Source organism: Pan paniscus, chromosome 2, assembly GCF_029289425.2.
Source record: "Pan paniscus chromosome 2, NHGRI_mPanPan1-v2.0_pri, whole genome shotgun sequence".
Classification (NCBI taxonomy): Eukaryota; Metazoa; Chordata; class Mammalia; order Primates; family Hominidae; genus Pan; species Pan paniscus.
Window position 1 is genome coordinate 132,548,303 of NC_085926.1, and position 23,663 is coordinate 132,571,965.

The 23,663-nt window shown below is 45.3% G+C and overlaps 1 protein-coding gene across 4 annotated transcripts in view; it reads right to left on the bottom strand.

The window, feature by feature from the left end:
- The window catches only part of KY (kyphoscoliosis peptidase), a 51,639-nt gene that overhangs the window by 22,706 nt on the left and 5,270 nt on the right, over nt 1–23,663 (bottom strand). For 2 of the 4 annotated variants that reach the window (XM_034957434.3, XM_003822499.6), the window contains exons 3-6: nt 20,918–20,980; nt 7,246–7,320; nt 5,382–5,444; nt 2,668–2,750 (exon numbers count right to left, since the gene is read on the bottom strand). In XM_034957434.3, coding sequence (XP_034813325.2) covers nt 2,668–2,750; nt 5,382–5,444; nt 7,246–7,320; nt 20,918–20,980 — 284 coding nt within the window. The remainder of the gene's footprint in view (nt 1–2,667; nt 2,751–5,381; nt 5,445–7,245; nt 7,321–20,917; nt 20,981–23,663) is intronic. The other 2 variants (XM_034957435.3, XM_008976076.4) reach the window with 1 other exon arrangement.

Sequence of the window (23,663 nt, forward strand, 5' to 3'; positions counted from 1 at the left end):
AAAAAGAAGGAATTAAGTTCTGTATATGCTACAACATGGATGAACCTTGAAAACATGATGCTAAGTGACATAAGCCAGACACAAAAGGACAAATACTGTATAATTCCACTTATATGAAATATCTAGAATAGGAAAGTTCATAGACAGTAAGTAGAGATTACCAGGGGCTGGGGGAGGAGAAATGGGAATTTCATTGCTTAATGGGTAGAGTTTCTGTTTTGGGTGATGAGAATACAACATTGTGAATATAATTAATGCTAGTGAATTGTACACTTAAAAATTATTAAAATGGCAAATTTTATGTTATTTTATGATAAAAAAACAAATTAGCTTTCTTCGTAGGGGCCCTCAGGGAAACAGGGCTGAGGTTGCTGGAAAGATGGCTCTGACCATGTTTAATCTCTGTAGAGAAGCTGGGGCACTAGGTCCTGCAATGGTGCCCACACTCCCCTCAGCTCCCAGCTCGAGGGTACTCCAGGACCTTGTTTTTAGCTGGAAACATCTCACTGCTCACAGGGGTTTCCAGGACTCACCTGCTGACCACTGGCCCAGCACACTGGCACTCTGATCTCTGGAGACCTCTGGGCCCCTGTTCTACTCTCTCAGCTGCTTTCTGTTTCATTTTTTTCTACGTCCAGCTCCAACACCGCAGACTTTGTCCTTGTCCCTCTCCCAGGGCCCCGAATGGTACTCAGCATTGCAGGCCTGCACTGCAGCCTGGAGTCCTGACTTAGCCTTCTACTTCAGTGCCATGGCTTCTGGTCCTTTGGTCCCCACCTCCTGGCCCCACCTGGGCCTGGCTTGCTCTGGCCACTCCCTGCTCTGTGGCTGGGTCTCTGGCCTCCGCTGGCTTCCTGGCACTGTTCTCTGAGTATGGCCAGCAGCCTGACCCATCCCTTCTGATGGCCATTACAAAAATCTGGGCCCTTTGCAGACTCCCGACCCCACCCACTTTCCTCACTCACAGGTAATGGCCTGGCCTCCACTTCACGGCAGGCCAGGTGGGACTTCCTCACTAAGAGTCTCATCCTCCCCTCCTGCTTCAGCCTTCTCAATGTCTCAGGTCTTCTGCCTTTACAGGGACTTCCCTTCTTCAATCAATGGCCTCCTTCTCATATGTCCTCACCTCCTCCCTTCCTTTCCTGGCTGCTCCATGCCCCCTTGTTCCCCCACCTTAGGATGCCCCCCTACTCTCCTCAGTTCTGCTCATGTCTAGCCTCCCCGTCTCTGCAGGCTCCTGTGGGATCTTTTCCTCACTCCCCACTACTCACCTCCTGCTTGCTCTTCCACCCACCTGAGGACTGAGGCCTCCAGCACCTGTGCACTGCCCCTCTGGAGGTAAGGTGCACTTTGATGCTGCAGTAGCCGACATGCGTCTGTCCTGATCTCACTTGAGCAGATAGCACAGCTTACACTGTTGACCACGTCTGCCCCAGGGAGCGCCTCCCTGGACCTTCCAGAACTCTGACCCTTCCTGGCCTTGCCCCAGACCCTTTGATGGCTCCAGGCCCTATGGGCTTCCTCCACCCCCGCAATATGATGCCCGTCCTATGGCTTCAGCTCTTAACGAAATCTGATGACTACCAATCAGTGTCTCCAGCCCAGACCTTTCCAAGCTTGTATATTTGGCTGCCCAGGGGGCATTTCCCCTGGATGTGCCACAGACACTAGAGCCTCTCATATCTCAAACACACTCATCCCCTAAAACTTGCTCCTTCTCCCTTGCTCCTCATGAGGAGGTACTGATCCACCCTCCAGGAGTCAATCCAGCTATCTGGGAGCCCCTCTCCCCTACCTCCCACCCACTCCACACCCACTGGTGATAGAGTTCTTCCCCTCTGCCCCTAGCTCAGGATTGGCCTTTCCACTCCTCTGTTTCCTCAATGTCTCCACTTAATCCAGGTCATGTCTTCTGCCAGGACAGAAGGATGTCCTCAACTTATGTCTTTGCTTCTCATCTGGCTTTCTTGATCCATGCACTCACCATCCACTCATTATTTCAACAAACAAGGTTCCTGAGTACCTACAAGGTGGCCTTTTTAAGACCATTTAATGTCCTGACTTCACAAAAGTGTTCAGCACCTTGTTCCTCCTATCAGACTCTCTGTGCTGAAGCTCCTGCCTGGCTCCAATGACTTCCATATGTCCCTAGTGTTTCAGCTCTTCATCTGCCCCTCCCACCTGCACCTGAGACATGCTCAGGGCCAGAGGCATGAGAGCATGGCAGCTCATGCACTTCAGAGGTGAGCACAGCTGTGATTATAATGGTCCTGGCCATCTGCATCCACGGTCCTCCCATCCTCTCCTCCCTTCTTCCATGGACTGGAGGCAGGCATAGCTTAGGAGCAGAAATGCCAAAAGGGGCATGGAGAAGGCAGGTCAGGGCTGGCCAGAGGGGCCTGCCAATGAAGAGCTCCAGGGTGTGTGGTATGGGGTGGGAGCAACAGGATCGTGGGTGGGGTGGGGGATGGAATGGCCTCTGGCTCTGGGCAGGGGCTGCTGCCTAGTGCCTTCTGTCCCCACCCATATGCTATGAAAAGGCATTCCAGGGCCATCCAACCAAGCCACTCAGGATATGTTCAGGAGGTGTCTGGGGAGAGGTTTTGCTGCCCTAGAACTCTAAGCCACCTTGAAGGGGCCCATGGTCAGAGCGGCCAGCTGTCCTACCTGTGAGGCGTAGATATCCAATTTCTCAAACTGCTGCAGGTCCAGGGACATGGATTTCAGGCTAGATCGATCCCAGGGGTAGGCTGGAAACACAGAGCACCTTGGTCAGCAGCTGAGACCCACTGAGGAGGGCTGCCTGGCCTAGGCCTTGCTGTCTCTTTGAGGAGCTGTGACTGTCCAACCTTTAACACAATTCTCAAAGCCTGAAACATTGAGCCTAAGAGCTATATGGGAACTTTCCTAGAAGGGTCCCCTGATCAAGTTAGTTTGGGAACCATGGCAACTCCCATAGCCCTCTTAGAGGCCTACAGGGAACATACGCCTATTGCAGACTCTGAGAAGTCAGAAGTAGGAAACGGGCTTAACCTTAGTTAACCCAGTAGTTCCCAGACATATTGATGATGGAATCTTCTTTTTCCCACCATTTGGTTTTCCGTGGATTCCCTGTTATTTTTCCCAGGAATGAATGCTCTTTGGGGAGTGTCCAGGCAGTGCTGCTTGTGCTCACAAGCTCAAGGAGGGAGGTCTGTGCCACAGCCACGGCCCTGGGGTGGAGGTGCCAAAGGACACCTGGGTGGAGGAGGAGGGCATGGAAAGGCCGGGCCGTTTGGGTCCTGCAGGGTGAGGTGCATTTGGCACCCAGACAGGCTTCCTCCTTTGCCCTTGGTCAACTGGAGACCTGAGCATCTCAACCGTGTGTGATGGCGTTCTGGTAACAGGGCTCTGAGAAAGGCTGGGCCTCCAAATCACTCATCTATGCTTAGCCTTATTCAAAGGGAGCCAGCTGACCAGAGACCAAGCCACGAGTCAGGTCTCTGAGACAGAGATACAGGAAGGAGAGAAAACTAGAGACCAGTGCTGATGCAGGGCCAGCAATCATGCAAGCTTCCCACTGGACATAGGACAGCCATAATCAGCTGTTGCTGGGAGGCTGCTGCAAGGCTGCCTGGCCAATGGTTAGACCAACAGGTGCATGGACAGCAGACCCCTGTCCCGGCCCAGAAGAGAGCCTTGGCTCTGGCAGAGCCTTTCTTAACCAAGGGTCCCTGAGTCAGGCAGATCAAAGTCAGGAAAGCTGGGTGGGAAGACAGGATGGGGGTGGGAAGAAGTTGGGACCAAAGAGGAATTGAGCCCCTGATCCAGGTGGACCCACCCACCTTCAGCCTCCATGTCCGGAGCCTCTGGGTGCTGGGCAAGTGAGGTGTGCTGGAGAGACCCCAGGGTATGGTAGGGAAGTCTGGGAAGAGTAGGGCCATGTGAGAAAGCACCTGATGGACCTGCACTTCTACCTTGGTTCCAGTCTGGTTCTGACTTCCACCTTGCTGGGAGGGACTGGACCCAGCCCTCTGGCCTCAGGCACACATCTGTGGGATTCCTGGGAGCATATCATGTTGTGATGTTAGCGTCACACTGCTCTCTGGGAGGGTGCAGGGTGTGGGGCTCCTCTGCAGGTACATGCAGGGAGGGACATGTGGCCTCCCTGCCTGGTGGGGGACACTGCAGGTGCATTTGCCCACACATCGTCAGGGCTGCCACTGTCAGTGAGAGTCCCTTAATCTGGTGCTAGTAGACCTGAGAGATGTGGGGAGAAGGTGGGGAGAAGGTGGGGAGGGGTGTGTGTCACCTCTAGACCTGGCTCCAGCCCCTTCATGACCCTCTTCTGGGCCGGCGTGGTTTGAGAGGCAATGCCCACTTATTGGGGAGCTGACCAATATTTGGGCCCAGGGGTTTCTTGCCTGGCCACCATGACTTATGTCATCAACCCCTGCGCTGTGTGGTCCAAATGCAACCAGAGAAGACTGGGGATACTCAGGCAGGCCCCTGCTGAGCCTTGCCTCTTCTCAGTGCCCTCTCCCTCTGCAGAATCTGTTCCTATCATTCTCTCACAAGAGCCATCAGGGCGACCTAAGTGCATTCAAAGTGGACTCACACATCGAACAGATTTCCACTCAGTATAGCTCTGCAAATGAGGTCTCCCTGCACTCCTATTTAGAATAAAGGTGGCATTTCTGAAATGGTATTGAAAATCCTATTACTAGTTTTCCCCTTTCTTGGTTCCATTTTCCAATATCTGAACATTAAAAATGCCCATGATTTATGCCTCATTAAATCTACCTGTGAGGAGATTATATAAGATCTAAATATGATTCTACATAAATACATTTAAAACATCAGTATCATTAACTAAATTATTCTGATTTTAAAGCAAAACAATAGGAAGAAGTATGGAGCTGCACCCCGCCTTAGATAACATCTGGTCTACTGAGGGGGAAACTGAGGCACAGGGAAGGCAAATGAGGGGCAAAAGCAGGATTCCAACCCAGGCTATCTATCATCCCTCTCAGTGTTTCTTCCTCTGCTTCACTCTGCTTATTCACATGCCTCCTACCTTACAGACATTTGGCATTCCATTTAAAGTTAACATAATCCTGAATTACGATTTTAATATGTTTCCTATAATGGTCTGCCTTGTTATTGGTGGGGTTTATACTTTAGCTTTAGGATGACATCTGGTGCATGAGCTTTTTCCTTCTCCACCTGTGTCCATGGCAGACATTGTTAATCAATCATGACACTCTTCCCCTCCTGAACCCAAAGGTGGCCCCAGCCTCTCAGCATAGTGGCCCAGGAAGCAACTGTCAATTGGAGATTAGTCTATGAGGCTAAACCCATGTGCTCTCTTGAGAATTGTCCTGGGAGACTCTGGAACTTACCATGGGCATCTTTCCCTCCAGGTTGCCGGGGTCTTGTGTTTCCATTTTTATCACCTTGTAAACCTACAATATTCCAAAGATCAGAAGTATAGATACTTCAGAAGAAACAGAAATGCAAGCACTGATGACTCACCTTCTGGTGGTCCTTGCTTTTGACCCCTCCTCTTTACTCTCCTTTTCATAGTCTCCTTGTTCCCACCCCACTGACCACTGAATTGCTGCTTGAATTGCCAGGAACTTCCTGGTGTGGCAGAAGGAAGACTAAGAACCAGGAAGTGGCTGACAAGAAAGGGAGCTGCATTCTGCAACTGGAGTTAGTATTTGCTCTGACCTAACACTTTGGGTGATTCATTGGGTCCTCCTGGAACCTGGTGTTCCTGCCCTCTTTTGGATTTTCCTGCTTTCTTGAATCCACTGCCAGATAATGCCGGGATAAGAACTGACCATGGATGGAAACAAAGATGCAGGAAGGGGAAAGCAGTTCATGTGAAGGTCAAAACCTAGAAAGGTCAGGTCATAATTAAATTATTCCTTGGGAGGATTAAAGGCCAACTGAATCCCATAAATCTAAGTCTGTAAAGGCAGAATTGTAGCCAATAGTTATTAGACTCCCTGGGCAAAAGGAAAGGAACTTTCCCTGCCGATCTGGAACCAGGTCAGGAAGATTTGGGTCCCTGATGGGATCAGGGGAGTTGAAGGTGGGGATGCCAAGGCAGGTAGTTTTATGCCCCTGAAGGCCACTTTAGGCTATAAATATAACAAAGAAGATTGCAACCACACATGGGTTATTCTGAGAAACAGTGCTCCATTTATTTCTCACACCTGCATTTTGTATTTCACACCTACATTTTTTTCCCAGCTACATTTTTGATAGAATGATAAAGGTTCGAAATGATAGCTAGCATTTGTTACACACTTACTATGCCTGGTTTGGGCTTTATATTTACTGTCTCATTTAATCTCATAATAATCTTATGAGGCAGATTCGCTTATTTTCCTTCTTTTATAGTTGACAAAACTGAGTTCAAAAGAGGGGTTAGGCCACTGGCCCAAGGTCACACAGCTGAAACATGAACCCAGTCAGTCGACCCTAGAGCTTGCCCTCTTTACAGTAGACTACTTTCTTGAGATCCTGACTGCTGATGACTGCAGGACCAGACAGTTCTGGAGGACTTTGGCTCACTGCATGGACCTAAAGAGGACTTGAGCCTCAGTTGTTCTGCAGCCTCTGTTACTTAACCTGCATTCTTCCTGAGGTCCCTGTTTAACCATAAGGTGGACAGATGCAGGGAGAGGACCAAGAAGGGAGTTGGGGAGACATCATCGTCCTGGGCCTGGGCCTATGTGCACTGCACTGAGGGCAGCAAAGTATGGTGGTTAAGACCACAGGCTTCAGAGTCATACCTGGTTCTGACCCACTTCTTAGCTGGGTGACTTGGGTAGTTACTTCACCTCTCTAAGCCTCACTTTGCTGATCTAAAAAGTGGGGATGATATTAGTATACATCAAAAGGTTAAAAAGTTAATAAATGTTAAAGTACTTAGCATTTTGCATGCCACTTTTCGGGCAGTAAACAAATGGTATCTAAAAGCAACAGCAACAACACTCTTGTGATGCAATGTGTCTTCAGCTAAATGTCTGTGTTACCTATGACTAGTTCCAGAGATGCAAAATCAGCGGTAGCTGGGTGTAGAGAAAAGAGTCTCCCAGGATAAAGCTGTCATGCTTCTGCCTTTTCCCAGTTTGCAGGCCCATGTCACTCTTCTCCTTCCCTCAGAAGATGCTTGGGCTGGGATCTGGCCCAACCAGCTGCCTTCAATCCTCTCTGCCAGCCCTCCACCATGAGTACCTGTGTCATACATACGTTTAGCCAAGGAGAACTTCTTGAGCAGCTGGGGCATGGCATCTCGAGGGTGGACTTCCACAGTCAGTTGTGTCCCTACAAAGGAAAAGGAGATGACATTCTCAACCAGATGCTGCCAGGAAAGGGTGAATGCCTCATGACTGACGATTGAATAACAAAACAATTAGTTTTAGAACTTTCTTTCGTGTGTACAAATCATCCTTGTTTTTTTCTTTAAATCAAAACAACAACAAACCAAGCAGATAGTTTCCAGATTCAGGCAAGATGGAGTAAAGCACACTCAGCCCTGTCTCTCCCACTGAATGCAATTATAAACAATGTACCGAATGTAAGGGGCAACTACTAGAGGATTCTGCAAAGTAAATAATAGAATAACTGGGGAAGAGTGGGAAGAATTTTTAAAGCATTAGCAAATTGGCAGTGAATTTACCATTCTTCTTTCCCCTCTGGTATCATCTAGACTGGACTTAAAGGCATTCCCAAACCCAGAAGGGTACAGTGGATGCAGAAAAAGAGCACACAAGAGAAATCCTCTCTTTCTGGCTTGCAGAGTGAGAAAGGGAACCCCTAAGAGTCAGAGAGAGTGAAAGAAATCTTTTGTTGTTGTTTTTCCCCCACTTTATTCTGTTATTTCTCAACTCAGCCCCCAGGCAATTCTGTTGGTAGCAATGGCAGCAGTGATGTTGGTGGCCATGCAGCCACCTACAACTCTGGAGCAAGCATAACTATTTTCTTCTACCAGAGAAGTTATAATCCCAAGAATATGAGGGCAAATATTTACTGTTTTTTCTCTCTGTTTTCTGCTGATTTGCCCCAGAGGCAGACACAGTTGTGGGGCCTATATGGCAGAGTGAGGAAACTGAAGCTCCAGCTTTTTGGGTAGAGGAATGAGAAATGGGTCATGAAGAGGAGGGAGCTCAAGAAGGCAATTCCATAAAGTTGTAGATGGACTCCTGTGGTCACCTCTGAACTGTGCATGCATAGATCTCATCCTAAACATCATACCACAGTCTTCAGGAAGTAAACTGTGGGGTAGATTAAGGCCCAGGTTCCAGACTGGCCACTGGGTGGTGCACATGCAGGGCAGATCTGTATAGCATTGCAAAGGCTACAGTTCAAAATTACTCAGCTAGGAAGACTCAGGAAAGTCTTAATTTGAAAAGGAAAAGATAATCAACAGATGCCAACTCCACACACAAAAAACCAGCCACAATAACATGCCCTAACAAGTAACAGCAAACAGTTTTGAGATAAATGGAAAGATATAAAGTATCAGCGATAAAAAAGAAGATATAAAGGAGAAGTAAGTGAAGATTTTAGACTGAAAAATATAGTTAAAAATTCTCTGGATATACTCAATAGCAGAATGAAAATGACAGAGAACACAGTCAGAGAACTTGAAGATAGATCAACAGATATCGTCCAGTTTGAACAATAGAAAATGTAAGTAGTGCGTCAGAGATCTGTAGGTCAATACCCAAAAGTCTAACAGTCACATCATTGAAGTCTCAGAAGGCAAAGAGAAATAATATGATGCAGAAAAAATATTTGAGAAAATAATGAAAACTTCTGAAATCTGGCAAAAGACATAAAACCTTACTGATTCAAGAAACTCAGTGAATTCTAAACAGGATAAATGTAAGAAAATCCAAGTCCAGACACATAACCAAACTATTAAAGAAAAAAATATGGAAAGTAGCCAGTGAAAAGCGATGTAAAGCCAAGAGAATTTGGTACCAACAGACTTGCTCCAAAAGAAATGCTAACGGAAGTTCTTCAGACGGAAGAGAAATTATACCAGAGGAAAACTTGGAAGAGGGAGAGAAATGGTAAATATCTAGATAAATATATTAGTCTGCCCTCCTCTCAAGTTCTTGATAATATGAATAATAATTGAAAGAAATAATTATAACATCTGATAGGTTTTTGATATATTAGATGTAAAATATATGACAACTACAACATAGAGTAGGAGAGTGAATGTACCTATATGGAGGTAAGACTTCCTCATTCTACTTGAAATGTTAATATTCATTGTAATAGATTATGAAAAGTTAAGTACATATAATACATACAAAAATAGCTATTATGGAGATATAGTAAAAAACTTAATAGGCAAATTTAAATGTAATTCTGAAAGGCAAGGAAAGCAGGAAAGGGGAAACAGAGGCACAAACAGAAAACAAATAATAAAGTAGAAAACCTAAATACAAATGTATCAATAATTACATTAAGTGTAAATGGTCTAAACACACTAATTAAAAAATAGAGATTTTCAGAAAGGGTGAATACATAAGATTAAACTATATTCAGTTTCCAAGGATCCAACTTTAACTACTATGATATAGGTTGGTTAAGTGAAAAGATAACAGAAAGCTGGAGTTGCTATGTTAATATAGGATCAGAGAAAGGAAAATATCGGGGATAGAGGAATATTAGCAAGAAGACATAACAACCTTCAATAGGCATACGTCAAACAACAAAGTTTTAAAATACATGAAACAAGAACTGATAGGACTAAAAGGAGGAATAGACAAATCTACAATTATAGTTGGAGATTTTAACACTAATCTTTCAGTCATTGAGAGAATTAATTGAAAGAAAATCAGCAAATATATAGAAGAAATGAACTACACAATGAATAAAATTTATTTGATGTTTATAAAAGATTCCATCTAATAACAGCACAACGCACATTCATGTCAAATGCCCATTGAATAATCACCAAGATGGACTATATCCTTGGTCACAAAACAAACCTTAAAAAGTTGAAGAGAACTGAAATCATACAAAACTCCTCTTTGACCAAAATGAACTAAACTAGAAGTAAAAAACAGAAAGCAACTGGAAAATGTCCAAGTATTAAAAATTAACATACTTTCAAATCACACATAGATCAAAGAAGAAGTCTCAAGGAAAATTAGAAAATATTTTGAACTCATTGAAAATGAAAATAAAACATATCAAAATGTGTGAGATGAAGCCAAAGCAGTGCTTCAAGGGGAAATTTGTAGCATTAAATTCTTATAACAGAAAAAAGAAAGGTTTCAAATCAACAATCTAAGCTTCCATTTTAAGAAAGTAGAGAAATGACTAAATCCAAGGCAAGCAGAAGGAAGAAAATCATAAAAATAAGAGAATAAATCACTGAAGTTAAAAACAACAACAGAGAATAATCAATGAAACTAAATGCTGGTTCTTTTTAAAGATCAGTAAAATTGACGAACTTCTAGCTAGAATGACCAAGAAAAAAAAGAGGCAAGACACAAATCAGGGGTAAATACACCAATATCAGGAATGAAATTAGGGCTATCGCTACAGACCCTCATATGTATTAAAATAATAATAAAGGAATGCTACAAAACTTCTGTGCACATAAATTCTACAACTTAGATGAAATCGGCCAATTCCTTAAAAGTCACAAACTACCACAAAACTCATATAGGAAGCAGATAACCTAAATATTCCCAATACCTATTTGTTAAATTAAACTTGTAGTTTAAAACCTTCCCCCCAAAAGCCAGGCCCAGATAGCTTCAGTGCTAAATTCTAACAAACATTTAAAGTAAATAACATCAATTCTTCATAGGATCTTCCGTAAAACAGAAGAGAAGTGAATGCTTCATAACTCATTTTATGAGGCTAGCATTAATCTGATATCAACACAAAGACAGCAAAAGAAAAGAACACTACAGACCAATACCCCTTATAAATGTAAACACAAAAATCTTCCACAAAATATTACAACATTAAATCCAACAATATAGTAAAAGAAAAATATACTACAACCATGGGTGGTTTATTTTGGGAATGCAAAGCTGGTTAAATATTTGGAAATCAATGAATGTAATTCACCATATTAACAGGCTAAAGAAGACAAACTACTAGGATCACACCTATTGGTGTAGAAAAATGCATTTGACAAAATTTAACATCCGTTCATGATAAAACCTCTCAACAAACTAGGAATAAAAGGGAACTTTCTTAATCTGAAAAAGGAAACCTACAAAAAGCATACAGCTAACAGCATATTTAATGGTGAAACATGGTTATGCTTTCTTCCTAATATTGGGAACAAGTCATAGATGTCCACTCTCACTGATCCTAATAATATTGTACCGGAAGTCCCACCCTGTGTAATAAGACAAGAAAGAGAAATAAAAGGCATACAGATTGGCAAGGAAGAAATAAAACTGTCCTTATTCACAGTTGATATGTCTGTCTACATAGGAAATCCCAAGTAATCTACAAGAAAAAGCTCCTAGAACTAATAAGTTAGTTTAGCATGGTCACGGTGTACAAGGTTAACATACAAACATCGATTGTATTTCTGTATATTGGCCATAAGCAATTGGAGATGGAATTTAAAAATAACCATTTCCCATAGTTCCAAAATTAAAATATTAGTTATAAATCTAAAACAAACAAAAATCCCAAACATGTGCAATAATCGCATACTGAAAACTCCAAAATATGATTACACACATTAAAGATGACTTAAATAGATGGGGAGACATACCATGTTTATGGATTGGAAGACTTAAAATTGTCAAGTGGGCAATTCTCTCAAAATTGATCTACAGATTTAATGCAAGTTCAACCAAACACTTTGGGGGAATTGTGCAAATACATAATTATAAAATATAGACATCAAGGCACAGGAACTGGAATAACTAAACTAATTTTGAAAAAAAAAGATGGGAGGACTCCCACTCTTTGATTTTAAGATGCATTAATGAAAAGCTGTAATCACAACAATGTGATGTTGGTAAGAGGATAGATAAACAGATCAATAAACAGAATAATAAAAAATAGACTCACACAAACATAGCAAAATAAATTTTTACAAAAGTGCAAAGGCAATTCAATTGGAAAAAGGGCAAAAGAATAGATATTTTACTATAAAAGAGATTATGGATGGAAAATAAGCACATGAAAAGATGTTCAGCATCATCAGCCATTAGGAAAAGGCAAGTTAAAACCAAAATGAGACATCACATCTATTAGAAGAGCAACAATATGCAACTGGCCCTTGAACAACATGGGTTTGAACTGCACGAGTCCACTCATATGGTCCTTTTTTTCTACCAAATGCAGATGGAGAGTACTGTTCATGGAATGCAAAACTCGCATAGAGAGGGCCAACTTTTCCTACATGGGGTTTCTGCAGGGACGACTGTGGGACTTGAGTATGCCCACATTTGGTTATATGTGGGTGGTCCTGGAACCAATCCCCCATGTATACTGAGGGGTGACTGTAATTTAAAAATAGTGATAATATCATATGCTGACAAGGATGCAGAGAAATTGGATCTCATATATTGCTAGTGGGATTGTAAAATAGAACAGTCACTCTGGAAAATAGTTTGGCAGTTTCTTATAAAACAAAACATGTACTTACCATACAACCTAAAAATTGCCCTGTTGGGCATTTATCCCAGAGAAATGAAAACTTATGTTCACACAAAAACCTGTACACAAATGTTTATATAGCAGCTCTATTCATAATCACCCTGAACTGGAAACAACTTAAACGTCCTTCAATGAGTGAATGGATAAACAACCTGTGGTACAACTATATCAAGAAATAGTTCTCAGCTGGGCATGATGGCTCATGCCTGTAATCCCAGCACTTTGGGAGGCCGAGGTGGGTGGATCACTTGAGGTCAGGAGTTTGAGACAAGCCTGGCCAATATGGTGAAACCCCATCTCTACTAAAAATACAAAGATTAGCTGGGCATGGTGGCAGGCACCTGTAACCCCAGCTACTCGGGAGGCTGAGGCAGGAGAATCGCTTGGACCTGGGAGGCGGAGGTTGCAGTGAGCCGAGATCGTGCCACTGCAGTCCAGCCTGGACAACAGAGCGAGACTCTGTAAAAAAAAAAAAAAAAAAAAAAATACTTCTCAACAATACAAAGGAACTCTTAAGAGTGATGGGAGGATTAGAGTCCACACAAGATAATTTTAAAGAGGGAAATAGAACTGCTGTATATTCCGATGGTGGTGTATTCTGGATATTCTGATGATGATAACCACCATAGTGGTGGTTCCACAAATCTATGCATGTGTTAGCAATCAGAACTACACACTACAAACATTTGATTTTACTGTATGTTAATTTAAAATAAAAATAAAAGCAAAAATACCAACCACACACAAAAAAACCCAAGCAGAATTAAAACAAAAACTTGGATGATACAGAAAGATATAAAGCAGAAAGTGAAACTCCTTTAAGACTTCATTTCTGCATTTAAAAATCCAAAGCCGATTATAGTAAACATATTTTTCATAACCTGCTTTCTTCATTTAAATCTTTACATGTCAGTGAGCATAGCCATATGTTATCATTTCAAATGGCTACATAGTATTCTATTTTGTAGATGGTTTATAATCCATATAAGCAATCCCTTTTTGTTGAATATTTAGCTTTTTACAGTTTTGCTATTAGAAATGATGTGATGAACACTCAGATACATACATCTTTGTATGTATGTAAAGTGATTTGCACACTTTGCAAATCAGTTCCTTTGAATAAATTCTGAAGTATGAATCAAATAATATGGATATTTTAAAGGCTTTTGTTAGATATTGGCAAAATTTTCTTATGAATGATTTTATCAATCTATGATCTTATCAGTAGTGCAAGAGAATGCCCATTGTGCACATTCTTGCTGTGCTTGATTGCAAAACTGGTCACAAAGTGCAATTCCTCCCAATGAGAGGTCTTTTGTTCCACCCCTTGAATTTGGGCTGGGCTTTTGACTTGGTTTGGCCAATTAGCACATGCCAGAAGTGATGTTGCACAAATTCTGAGCCTAGGCTTCTAGAAACTTTGAGGCTTCCATTCTCATTCTTGGGATCCCAGCCATAACAGCCATGTGAATGAGCCAGGTTGTAGATGAGAGCCCACATGGAGCACAGCATAGCCTCTCAGGTGAGGCTATCCCAGACCAGCTGGTCTCCAGCCAACCCACCAGCTGACAACAAGCACATGAGCAAGCCCACCCAAGACCCAAGATCAGCTGGGTGTGGCTCCAATGAGAATTTCTAGCTAACCTGCAGATTGGTGAGCTCGTAAATGCTTGTTGTCTAAAGCTGCTAAGTTGTGTGGTGGTTTGTAATGCAAAAATAGATCACATATTCACTCACTGATGTTTGGTTTTATCAACCCTTTAAATTTTTATCAGTGAATAATAATACCTGGTTGTGTTGTATATTTCTTTAGTTTTATTGTAGTAGTCTTTGCCTATACTTATTTACCATTTTAAATTCTTATTTTGTGAATTGGCTATTTTCCTATTGAAGTATTATTTTTTCCTCATTGATTTTGTAAAACCTCCTTTTACTAACCCTTTGCCTGCTAAATGCATTGCAATTATTTTTCATAGAATAACAATACTGTCTTTTTTGTGTAGCTCATAAACTTGTTCTGCATGCCAAAGAGGGTCATTCTCAAACAATTTGAAAAGATACAATGTGGCCTCTGCAAAGCATAGCTTTGAAGGGGTTAACATTCATTTTGAAGTGTAGTTTCCAGCATATTCAATGTTGAGAGAAAATCAGCCTTGTGAGTTTGTAATTAAAACATTAAGCATTTCAGAGTTCAAGGCATAATTCAGTTCTGGTCGTAGGACTGGGTGCTATCGCCATCAGCAGCAAATACTTTCTGTGTGTCTTCCCATCATTAGTGAGGCATGGGCCTGTTCTTCTCCTTTTCACTTTCTCCACCTCAAACCCTCTGAGGTGTCTTTTAAAGTGAGTGCTAAGTGGTACTTGACTTCAAGATGCCTTGTGAAAAATGAATTGAGAAACATGTTCACTCTCTCCCCTCTCATAGGTCACAATACACAATGATCTGAGTAGTCCTGTAGTAAAGAACTCTATTTGACCCAGTACTATTTTGTCAAACACCATTTGGAAAATGCTGGACTGGAACAATCTCCATAAGCTTAGAGAAACTGCAAAAGTGAACAACTTATTGGCATAGGGTTCAACAACAAATCTCTTCCCCAAACTTCTCATAATGCCCAGGTACTTTCACACGCACATCTGACAGTCTTTGTTAATTTATCGCTTCAGGCAGCCACTTCCAATAAGTCACAGTTAATGAAAAACATGAAACTTGTTTGCCATCCTGCGTTACATGCCCTGAGCCATGTCTCTATGGGTATTAGCCATGTCCTACTTCAGCCATGTCTCTTTGTGAAAGAGTGATCAAGCTGAAAAACAAACTGCTGTTAAAGCCCCTCCAGGGCAGGGTGTTGAGGTGGGCTCATGTTCGGAGCACGGCCCTGGCCCAGATGCTCCAGCCATCACTATTCCTAATCCCTTCTCTCCTTTCTGTGATTCCTCTTCCCTCTTGGACAGGGGTCAATGTCCAATATTTTCCTGAATCCCACTTCCCGGTTCTCCCCCAAAGCTGTGCTGCTGCTTAGCATTCCCTCAAGGAAAACAGCCACTTTCTCGTCCTCCCTGATCTGCATGGGAGTGTGATTCCTGCTCTCACTTACTGTTGTGTGAGGGCACCAACTGGGAGGCTTTGCTGGCTCCAGGAACTGGGCCTGGGCTGGACACGCTGTTTCAAGGGGAAAAGCATTCACAATATAGCTTTATGCTTCCTTAAGGCATGGAGTGGAGAGAGTTTGCTGGCTATGACGCTACTGGATCAAATAAAACTCTTAATTTAAGAAAAAATATTAGTGTGGCCAATCTCTAACAGAGAGTAGATCATTTGGAGTAAAATTCGCAGTCAGATCTAAACCCTAAGTACAGCCTAAGTACAGTAGATTATTCTAATCTTGACTATTAACCACCACAACCAAACCTACAGGAGGCCTTTCCTGGGATTCCAGGCTGCCTGGCTGGCCTCTCTCATGCATCCCTCCCCAGCTCCACCAGTTGTCAACAAAATCACATTTCTGAAGCTGCAGCTTTGACCGTCTTAGTTAAGAGCATGTTAGAGATTATTTTCTGCTAATCTTGAGAACAGGCTCCCTGGCCCCTTTCCTAGACCCCGCCAGCTCTCCTTGCTTTTCCCTGCCTTCTCAGAAACAGAGCATACGGGCAAGCACGAGAATGTCCACATGCTTACTGCCCTGCCTTTCACCCAGTCAGGTTTCTTCCACCTGACAGCTGCTCTCCAGATCTCTTCAGGTTTCAATCAGGATTTATCTAAAGGCCTAATTGGCTCAGAACACCTAACGCAGTATGGCAAACAGGTTTCATGTTTTTCATTAACTCTGACTGATTGGAAGTGGCTGCCTGAAGGGATCAATTAACAAAGACTGTCAGGTGTGTGTGTGTGTGCATGTGCACATGCACACGGCTGTATATGTGTGTGGAGGGGTCATGGGATTCGTGTGAAATACTTGCCATCATTGGTTTAAGGTGTTTGTTAACTTTTTCTATAACAGGTTGGCACATTTACAGCCTTTTTTTTTTCTACTTTGGAGTTTTTTTTTTTTTTTCCTGCAGTAGCTTAGAGTCAGGAAAACAGCTAAAGCATTGGTAGTTTAAAAAAAAAATACCCTTAAAGAGTCCCTGGTTAGATATTCAACACAGACATGCTGTGATTCCACCCAGGATGCAGTAGTCAGGAAGTGGAAAGCGGTGACATCCCAGGAATGAGCCTGCTAGATGGTGACAGGGACTGTCTAGCTCTGTAGAACATGATGGAACACCACCCTTAGGGGGTACTGCCAAACACAGCATGAAAACCCCACTCAGCAGCTCTCATTATGAGATGACAACCTAGTGTTCCAGAGCTCAGGGCTGTGACTGGGCATCTGCTGGTGTGCATGATGAAGGGCATCACTGGCAGCCCTGCCCATGGCTTCCATTAGGAACGGAAAACAAAGGACCATTCATGATTCCTTCTATGGGTTGGAGCTCCACAGGGAGGTCTGAGGTCTGGAAACATGGCAGTTTGACCCTAGTGCACGCATCAAAGAAGACTACTCTACAAAGTGTTTGCATGGGGATAAGGGCTGATGACCTTGAGGACAGAAGCCTCAACAGAAAACTGACTCCTCAAGAATGTCCTTTGGGGTCAGGCATGGTGGCTTATGCCTGTAATCCCAGCACTTTGGGAAGCTGAGACAGGGGGATTGCTTGAGCCCAGGGGTTTGAGACCATTCTGAGCAACATAGTGAGACCCCATCTCTACAAAAAACGAAAAAAAAAAAAAACAGCCATGTGGTGGCACTCACCTGTGGTCCCAGCTACTCGGGAGGCTGAGGAAGGAGGATTGCTTGAGCCCAGGAGTTTGAGGCTGGAGTGAGCTATGATCGCACCTCTGCACTCCAACCTGGGCCACAGAGTGACACCCTGTCTCAAAAAAAAAAAAAAAAAAAAAAAAAAAAGATAGAATGTTCTTTGCAGGGGCTCCTTGTGATTACTCTCCTTACAAATTCATTCAACCCACACACCCACTACAGATCCATCTCCAAAGCCCCTTCCCATGACCCAAGATTCCAATGTTCCTTTGCCACCTGTTGCATAAAGTCTACCATTGAAAGAGAGGCTGAGGAGGAGAGAAAATGTTGAACCATTCCGAGCAATGAGTTCAGACTGAAATCTCAGACTGCACATTGAGGGTGGGGGTTGGGTGGGGGCACTGCACCCAAATCAACACCACCAGATTGGTCCCTGTCCTGTATGGAAGAGACAGTATGGGGGAGTAGTTAAGCCCACCGGTATCGAGAGCCCACAGACATGGGTTCAACTTCTGGGTCTGGTATGCGACTTCAGGCAACTTATTTAAATATCTTTGAGCTTCCCTATCTGTAAAATGAGGATGATAACCTTCCACAAAAGGTGGTTGTGGAGATTAAATGAGATGAGCCATGAGAGGGGCTTAGCTTAATATCTGGCACACACCAAGTGTCCCACCTCTGGTCACCGCTATTACTGTGATAGAGCTTCCAAGAAGGCTTCTCTGGGGGCCGGTGTGGTTCGCAGAACAGAGCCCAAAGGTTGTCAAGGCTCATGAGATGAATAAGAAAGTGGCACATGGAGTAACGATTCCCTGGCCACAGCTTTCCAAAATGGCAGGTGCTGGCACCAACCTCAACAAAGCCAAATTTGAATTCATGTTTCTTTCCCAACCTGCTCTTCCTGCATCTCCCTCATCTTCATCCTCCCCATTGCTCAGGTCCCAAGCCTTGACTCCTCTCTTGTATACCCCAAATCCACACCATGGGGGAACCTCTCTTGCTGGATTATCATGATGCCTCTTAAGGGTTGTCTTGCTTCCAACCTTGCCCCCTCTGTTTATTCTCTACGCATTGGATGTCTACAACCATCTAATGGTTTCCAATCACACTCAGATTAGAAGCCTCCCAGGCCCTGCCAACTCTGCCCTGTGTCCTCTCTGGCTCTTCTGCTACCCCCACCTTGCCCATGCCCCTCCCTTCCTCTCCACAGCACAATTGCCTGCTTCTTGAACATGCAGACACGCTCCTGCCTGGGGGGCCTTCACGCTCACTGCTCCCTCTGCTGGAAGCTCTTCCCCAGATACCCACATCATTTGCTCTTACCTCTTTCCTTGCTTAGATGTCACTTTCTCAGTGAGGCCTTTCTCACCTACTCCACTTTAAATTGTCCCCTGGGATAGGCTGAAGAATGGCCTTTAGAGATATCCATGCCAGAATCCCTGGAACCTGTGAATGTTACCTAAGATGGTAAAGAGGACTATGTGGATGTGATTAAATTAAGGATCTCGAGATAGGGAGACCATCCTGATTATCTGGCTGGGCTCTGAATGCGACCACACATATCCTTAAACAAGGGAGCACAGGGAGACTCAGCTATTTATAAGCAGGGAAGGCAATGTGACAATGGAAGCAGAGTTTGGAGTGAGGCAGCCACAAGCCATGGTGGGCCTGCAGCCTCTAGCAGCAGGAAGAGGCAAGGAATGAATGCACCCCTAGAGCCTCTAAAAAACGCTGGCCCGGCTGACACTTTGACTTTAGCCCGGTGAAACAGATTTTGGACTTCTGGGCTCCAGAAGTGTAAGAGAATAAATCTGCAGTATTTTAAGCCACCTCATTTGTGGAAATTTCCTGTAGCTGCTATAGGAAATGAATATACAACCCCGCACACACCCCTTATCATCCTTCCTGCTTTACTTCCCCCTTATACCTTATCTGGCTCAGGGTGTTTGACTTGTCAGGATTGTCTGTGTCTCCTCACTAGGATGTCAGCTCCACAAGGACAGGGGCCTTTGTCTGTCTTCTTCACTAAGTGAGGTAAGTGGTGCTAATCCACTCTCATTATAGCCAGATATCTCTGAGTCCTTTTTTTTGTGTTGAGCCATGTGCAGTTGAGTTCATTTTAGAGAAGCAACAGGGCATGGGCTTGTCCTTGTAGTTCTCAGGGCTGGTGGCAGGTCCTGCTGGCCCCACAGAGGTCTCTAAGGCTGTCATAGAGCTGCATTCTCAGGAATTCTGGCTTAAAGGGACACTGGCCTGTACTGTGAGGAGAGCCAGCTCCCCCATGCTGGTAATCCCAGTTGGCTGGCCTTTCATCACTACCTGCCAGCGCCTTTCTATAGAGAAGCTTGTCCACCTGTATTTCAGAGAGCAATTCCCTGAGAGGCTCCAATCCTCCAGGGCCTCCGGAGTCCTCCTGTTTCATATGGGGTATGGGGGAAATCACTGCCTCTGAATTTGATCAGATAATTTCCTTATAGGTTAGGACATCAACTCTCAGAGCAAGCGTGATGAAATCTTATGGCTGAGCCTGTGAGAACACTCAGACACCAGGGCCCAGTATTTAATGCACAGCAGTTAACCAAGGTGGGCGTGAGAGTCTCTAACCTGGCCTCCTGTCACCATTGCTGTGGGGCCCTCCTGTCTCTATCTTGTCATGTGCTCAGATCCAGTCAACTGTAGAGTCAGTGATGCCCTTGCCTGCCTTCCCCGAGTCCCCAGAGCCTGTCCCCAAAAAGTGAGGACTCCCAATGAAGGTGCCTCTCACTCTGCCTTGCTGTGGCAAACTCACTGGGTGGGATGCCCTGGGAAGGCTCAGTCTCAGCAGGAGAGGCTGAAGAACTGCTATTGGTCAGGACAAGGGAGGGCTTGGATGCCATGAGCCAGAGGGAGGGAGGCTGGTTTCCAGGGGAGATGAGGAAGCAGAGATGCGTGAAGGTTAACAGCTGAGGCCTTGCTGGGGCTCAGACTGCCCAGCTCTGACTCTTGCTGGCCATGTGATCTTGAACACATGACAGACTTTCCAAGCCTCAGTTTACTCATCTGTAATTTGAGGATGGTAAAGAGGAGTACCTGTCAAACAGGGTTGCTGTGAAGCTTAATTTACATGAGAATAAGTGCATAAGTGGCTTGGCAGGGTGTCTGGCACATGGTTAGCATTCAACAAATGTTGAATGTTGAATAGTGATGACAGTAATAGTGATGATGATGACAGCAGTGCGCTCTGAGGCCCATGGGCTTTATTTCTTGATCTCATGGTGAGGGGAAGACTGAGACTGTGCAGCCTCTTGCTGCTTCCCATGAGACTCAGGGAGAGGAAAAGGGTTTTCCAACACCCATGGGAGCAGAGAGGACCCTGCTCCCCATAGTCTGAGCTCCACATCCTGGGATGTCGCTGGCCAGAGCATCAGGTCTGGGCACACCTCTGCAGGGGAGGTCACGGCTAGCGGCGAATCACTTACCTTGGCTGTTGTAGGAAGTGATGACCTGGGGCTGCTGAGGGTGCTGCTTCTCCACCAAGTTTTCTATTTAAGGAAGACAGAGAGGCCTGCAGTGACCACTGGGGAATTTTCCCCAGGCAGAGCAAAGAGCTGTATGTGTTTGCAGGAAAGGTGGGCTGGCGGGGGCCAAGCACATCCCCAGGCCTAAATGTGTGCACACCCTCACAGTGTGCACATGTGCAAACCAGCACGACACTGTGCATGGAGACAAATGCCTGGAAGCCCCTGTGCACACACCCCTTGTGCCTCTTAGCAGGTGCCAGCACAGGCTGGGTTTCTTCTGGAACAGGCTACCAGTCTTCCATGGTCTTTGAAGCCATAACTCCCAACTTTGGTGTCACCAGGCACAGTTTCAAAAGCACTGCATACACAGATGCCTCATTGATCTTCACACATTTCTGTGGAGCAGGCTGGGAGGTTCTGACCTGGGACTTGAACCTCAGGTCTTCTGACTCCCAGTTGAGTCTCCTGCTTCTTTTTTTTTTTTTGAGACGGAGTCTCGCTCTGTCACCCAGGGTGGAGTGCAGTGGCACGATCTCTGCTCACTGCAAGCTCCGCCTCCTGGGTTCATGCCATTCTTCTGCCTCCACCTCCGGAGCAGCTGGGACTACAGGTGCCCGCCACCACGCCCGGCTAATTTTTTGTATTTTTAGTAGAGACGGGCTTTCACCATGTTAGCCAGGATGGTCTCGATCTCCTGACCTTGTGATTCACCCGCCTTGGCCTCCCAAAGTGCTGGGATTATAGGCGTGAGCCACCGCGCCCGGCCGAGCCTCCTGCTTCTTGATGAGAAGAACAGGGGGCCAGCCTGCCTCCTACCCCAGCCTAGGAGACGGGATGATGTGTAGTTTGGTTCTGTTTCACAAACATTTGCAGGGCATGCACTCTACACACATTCTCTCCACACACAGGGATATTTCTGTCCCTGGGACACAGAGTTGTCCTCAGAGCCTAGTGGGGTCAGCCTGCCATGGAGTGATGCCTAGTTCCTGCCATAGGCCAAGAAGCGGGAGCTCACAGGCTTACTTGCCCTCCTAGGGGAAGCATGACCTTTCCTCCCTTCTTTACAGCTGCTGCTGTGGCCTGCTCTTACTGAAGCTGCCCTTGAACCTCTGCTTCAGAGGGGTGGGGGGAAGGCTGGGCAAAGGGAGGATGGTGGCAGCTGGAGGTTCCCCCACCACTACCACTCTGGCCTGCCATCTTCTCTCTATAGCTTCCTGCTGGCTGGCAGTGGGCTTGTCACTGGAAGTGACCAATGGGACCAGTGCCTCAGTCTGGAAACAAGTATGCCTCTGGGGCATTGGCCTGAACAGGTCCATTTAGATGATTCTTCTTGTGCAGATCAGCCGCTCAGTGGTTCCCATGCCTGGGCCCATGCAGAAGCCAATCAAGGTGGGGGTGAGGTACTGAGCCAGGCTGGATTTGTGATCCACCTGACAGAGTCCTGCCCTGGAAAGCCTGCCTCCTCCAGCCTTCTCCTATGAACAGGCCCAGCTAGGTCCCTGAGCCCCACACTAGTCAGCCAAGGGCTAGGTCCACTGTGTATTCCAATACAGGGTGATGTGGCATGCGGGGCTGGAGCCCCAGACCAGGCGAGGACAGGGAGGCCAGGACCGCCTTCTGCAGGCACAGCTGGCAGTGCCTCGGCTGGCTGAGGGAGGAAACAAGATCCGGGAAGGGAATCCTCAAGGAGGGTGATTGGCTGGCGTAGCTGCTGTGGGGTATTTATAGTCAAGGCTGCACAATTGGTTTCCCTTTAGCTGTGGGGCATCTGTCCCTGTGCTACTAGGCAGACTTTGTCCAGGACCAAGGAAAGTAGCCAATCACAGCAGGGGAAGCCCGTTGCTGGGCAAGCTATTGGGGTGGGGTAGGAGGGTGAGGAGGCGGCTGGGCCCAAACACCTGCTGCTTTGAAAAGTTTGGAGCTCTCTAGTCTCAACACCCTGCCAATGTTCCAGCCCAAGCAGTGCACGAGGTAGCAAGAGGGGGAAAATGTGCCCTTCTGGATCCACCCCATGCTCAGCAGCGTCTGTGTGCACTCCACCAGCACATGCCATCAGCCACTTCCTTCTAAGACGGAAGCCATCCAGTTACCAGGGCTGGGCGGCCTGCTGGTTACCAGGGCTGGGTGCCTTGGGCACCAGTAAGGCAGGTATGAGAAAAGGTCAGCTTCAATACCTGCACTCAGAATCTCGACATCAGAAAACACAGAAAGAAACTAATTTTAATTTCTGCATGCACACAAACGTACCGTTTGAAAAATAAATGAAATTTTGCTTTACGCATGTTGATGGAGTGGTAGAAGCGTCATTTTTTCTGGGCTCAGGGCCTCTTTAGAGCCTCTCTCCAGCCCTGCATTTACCTGAAACTCCCAGTTCTCGTGGTGGTTTTGCAAGAACTATTTTAATCATCTTCTATCAGCTGACACATAGTGCTAAGACCCACTTCATGTCTTTTACAAGAGTCTTGTAATGGTCTTGTAATAGTCAATGTGTCACTTTGTGTTTTGTGATATTTTTCCACTAAACTTCTCCCAAATCAGAAACCCGGAAGATGGTAAAAATAGAATGAATTCAGTATATTTCAATCCTCTCCTGATGTAATAACATGCCTGAGAAGCCCTAAGATGAGTGTCAGACAACTCAGGCAAGGTATGAGACAGCTGCAACCAACAAGGATGCTGTGCTTCTTTGTTTCCACCTGTGGCT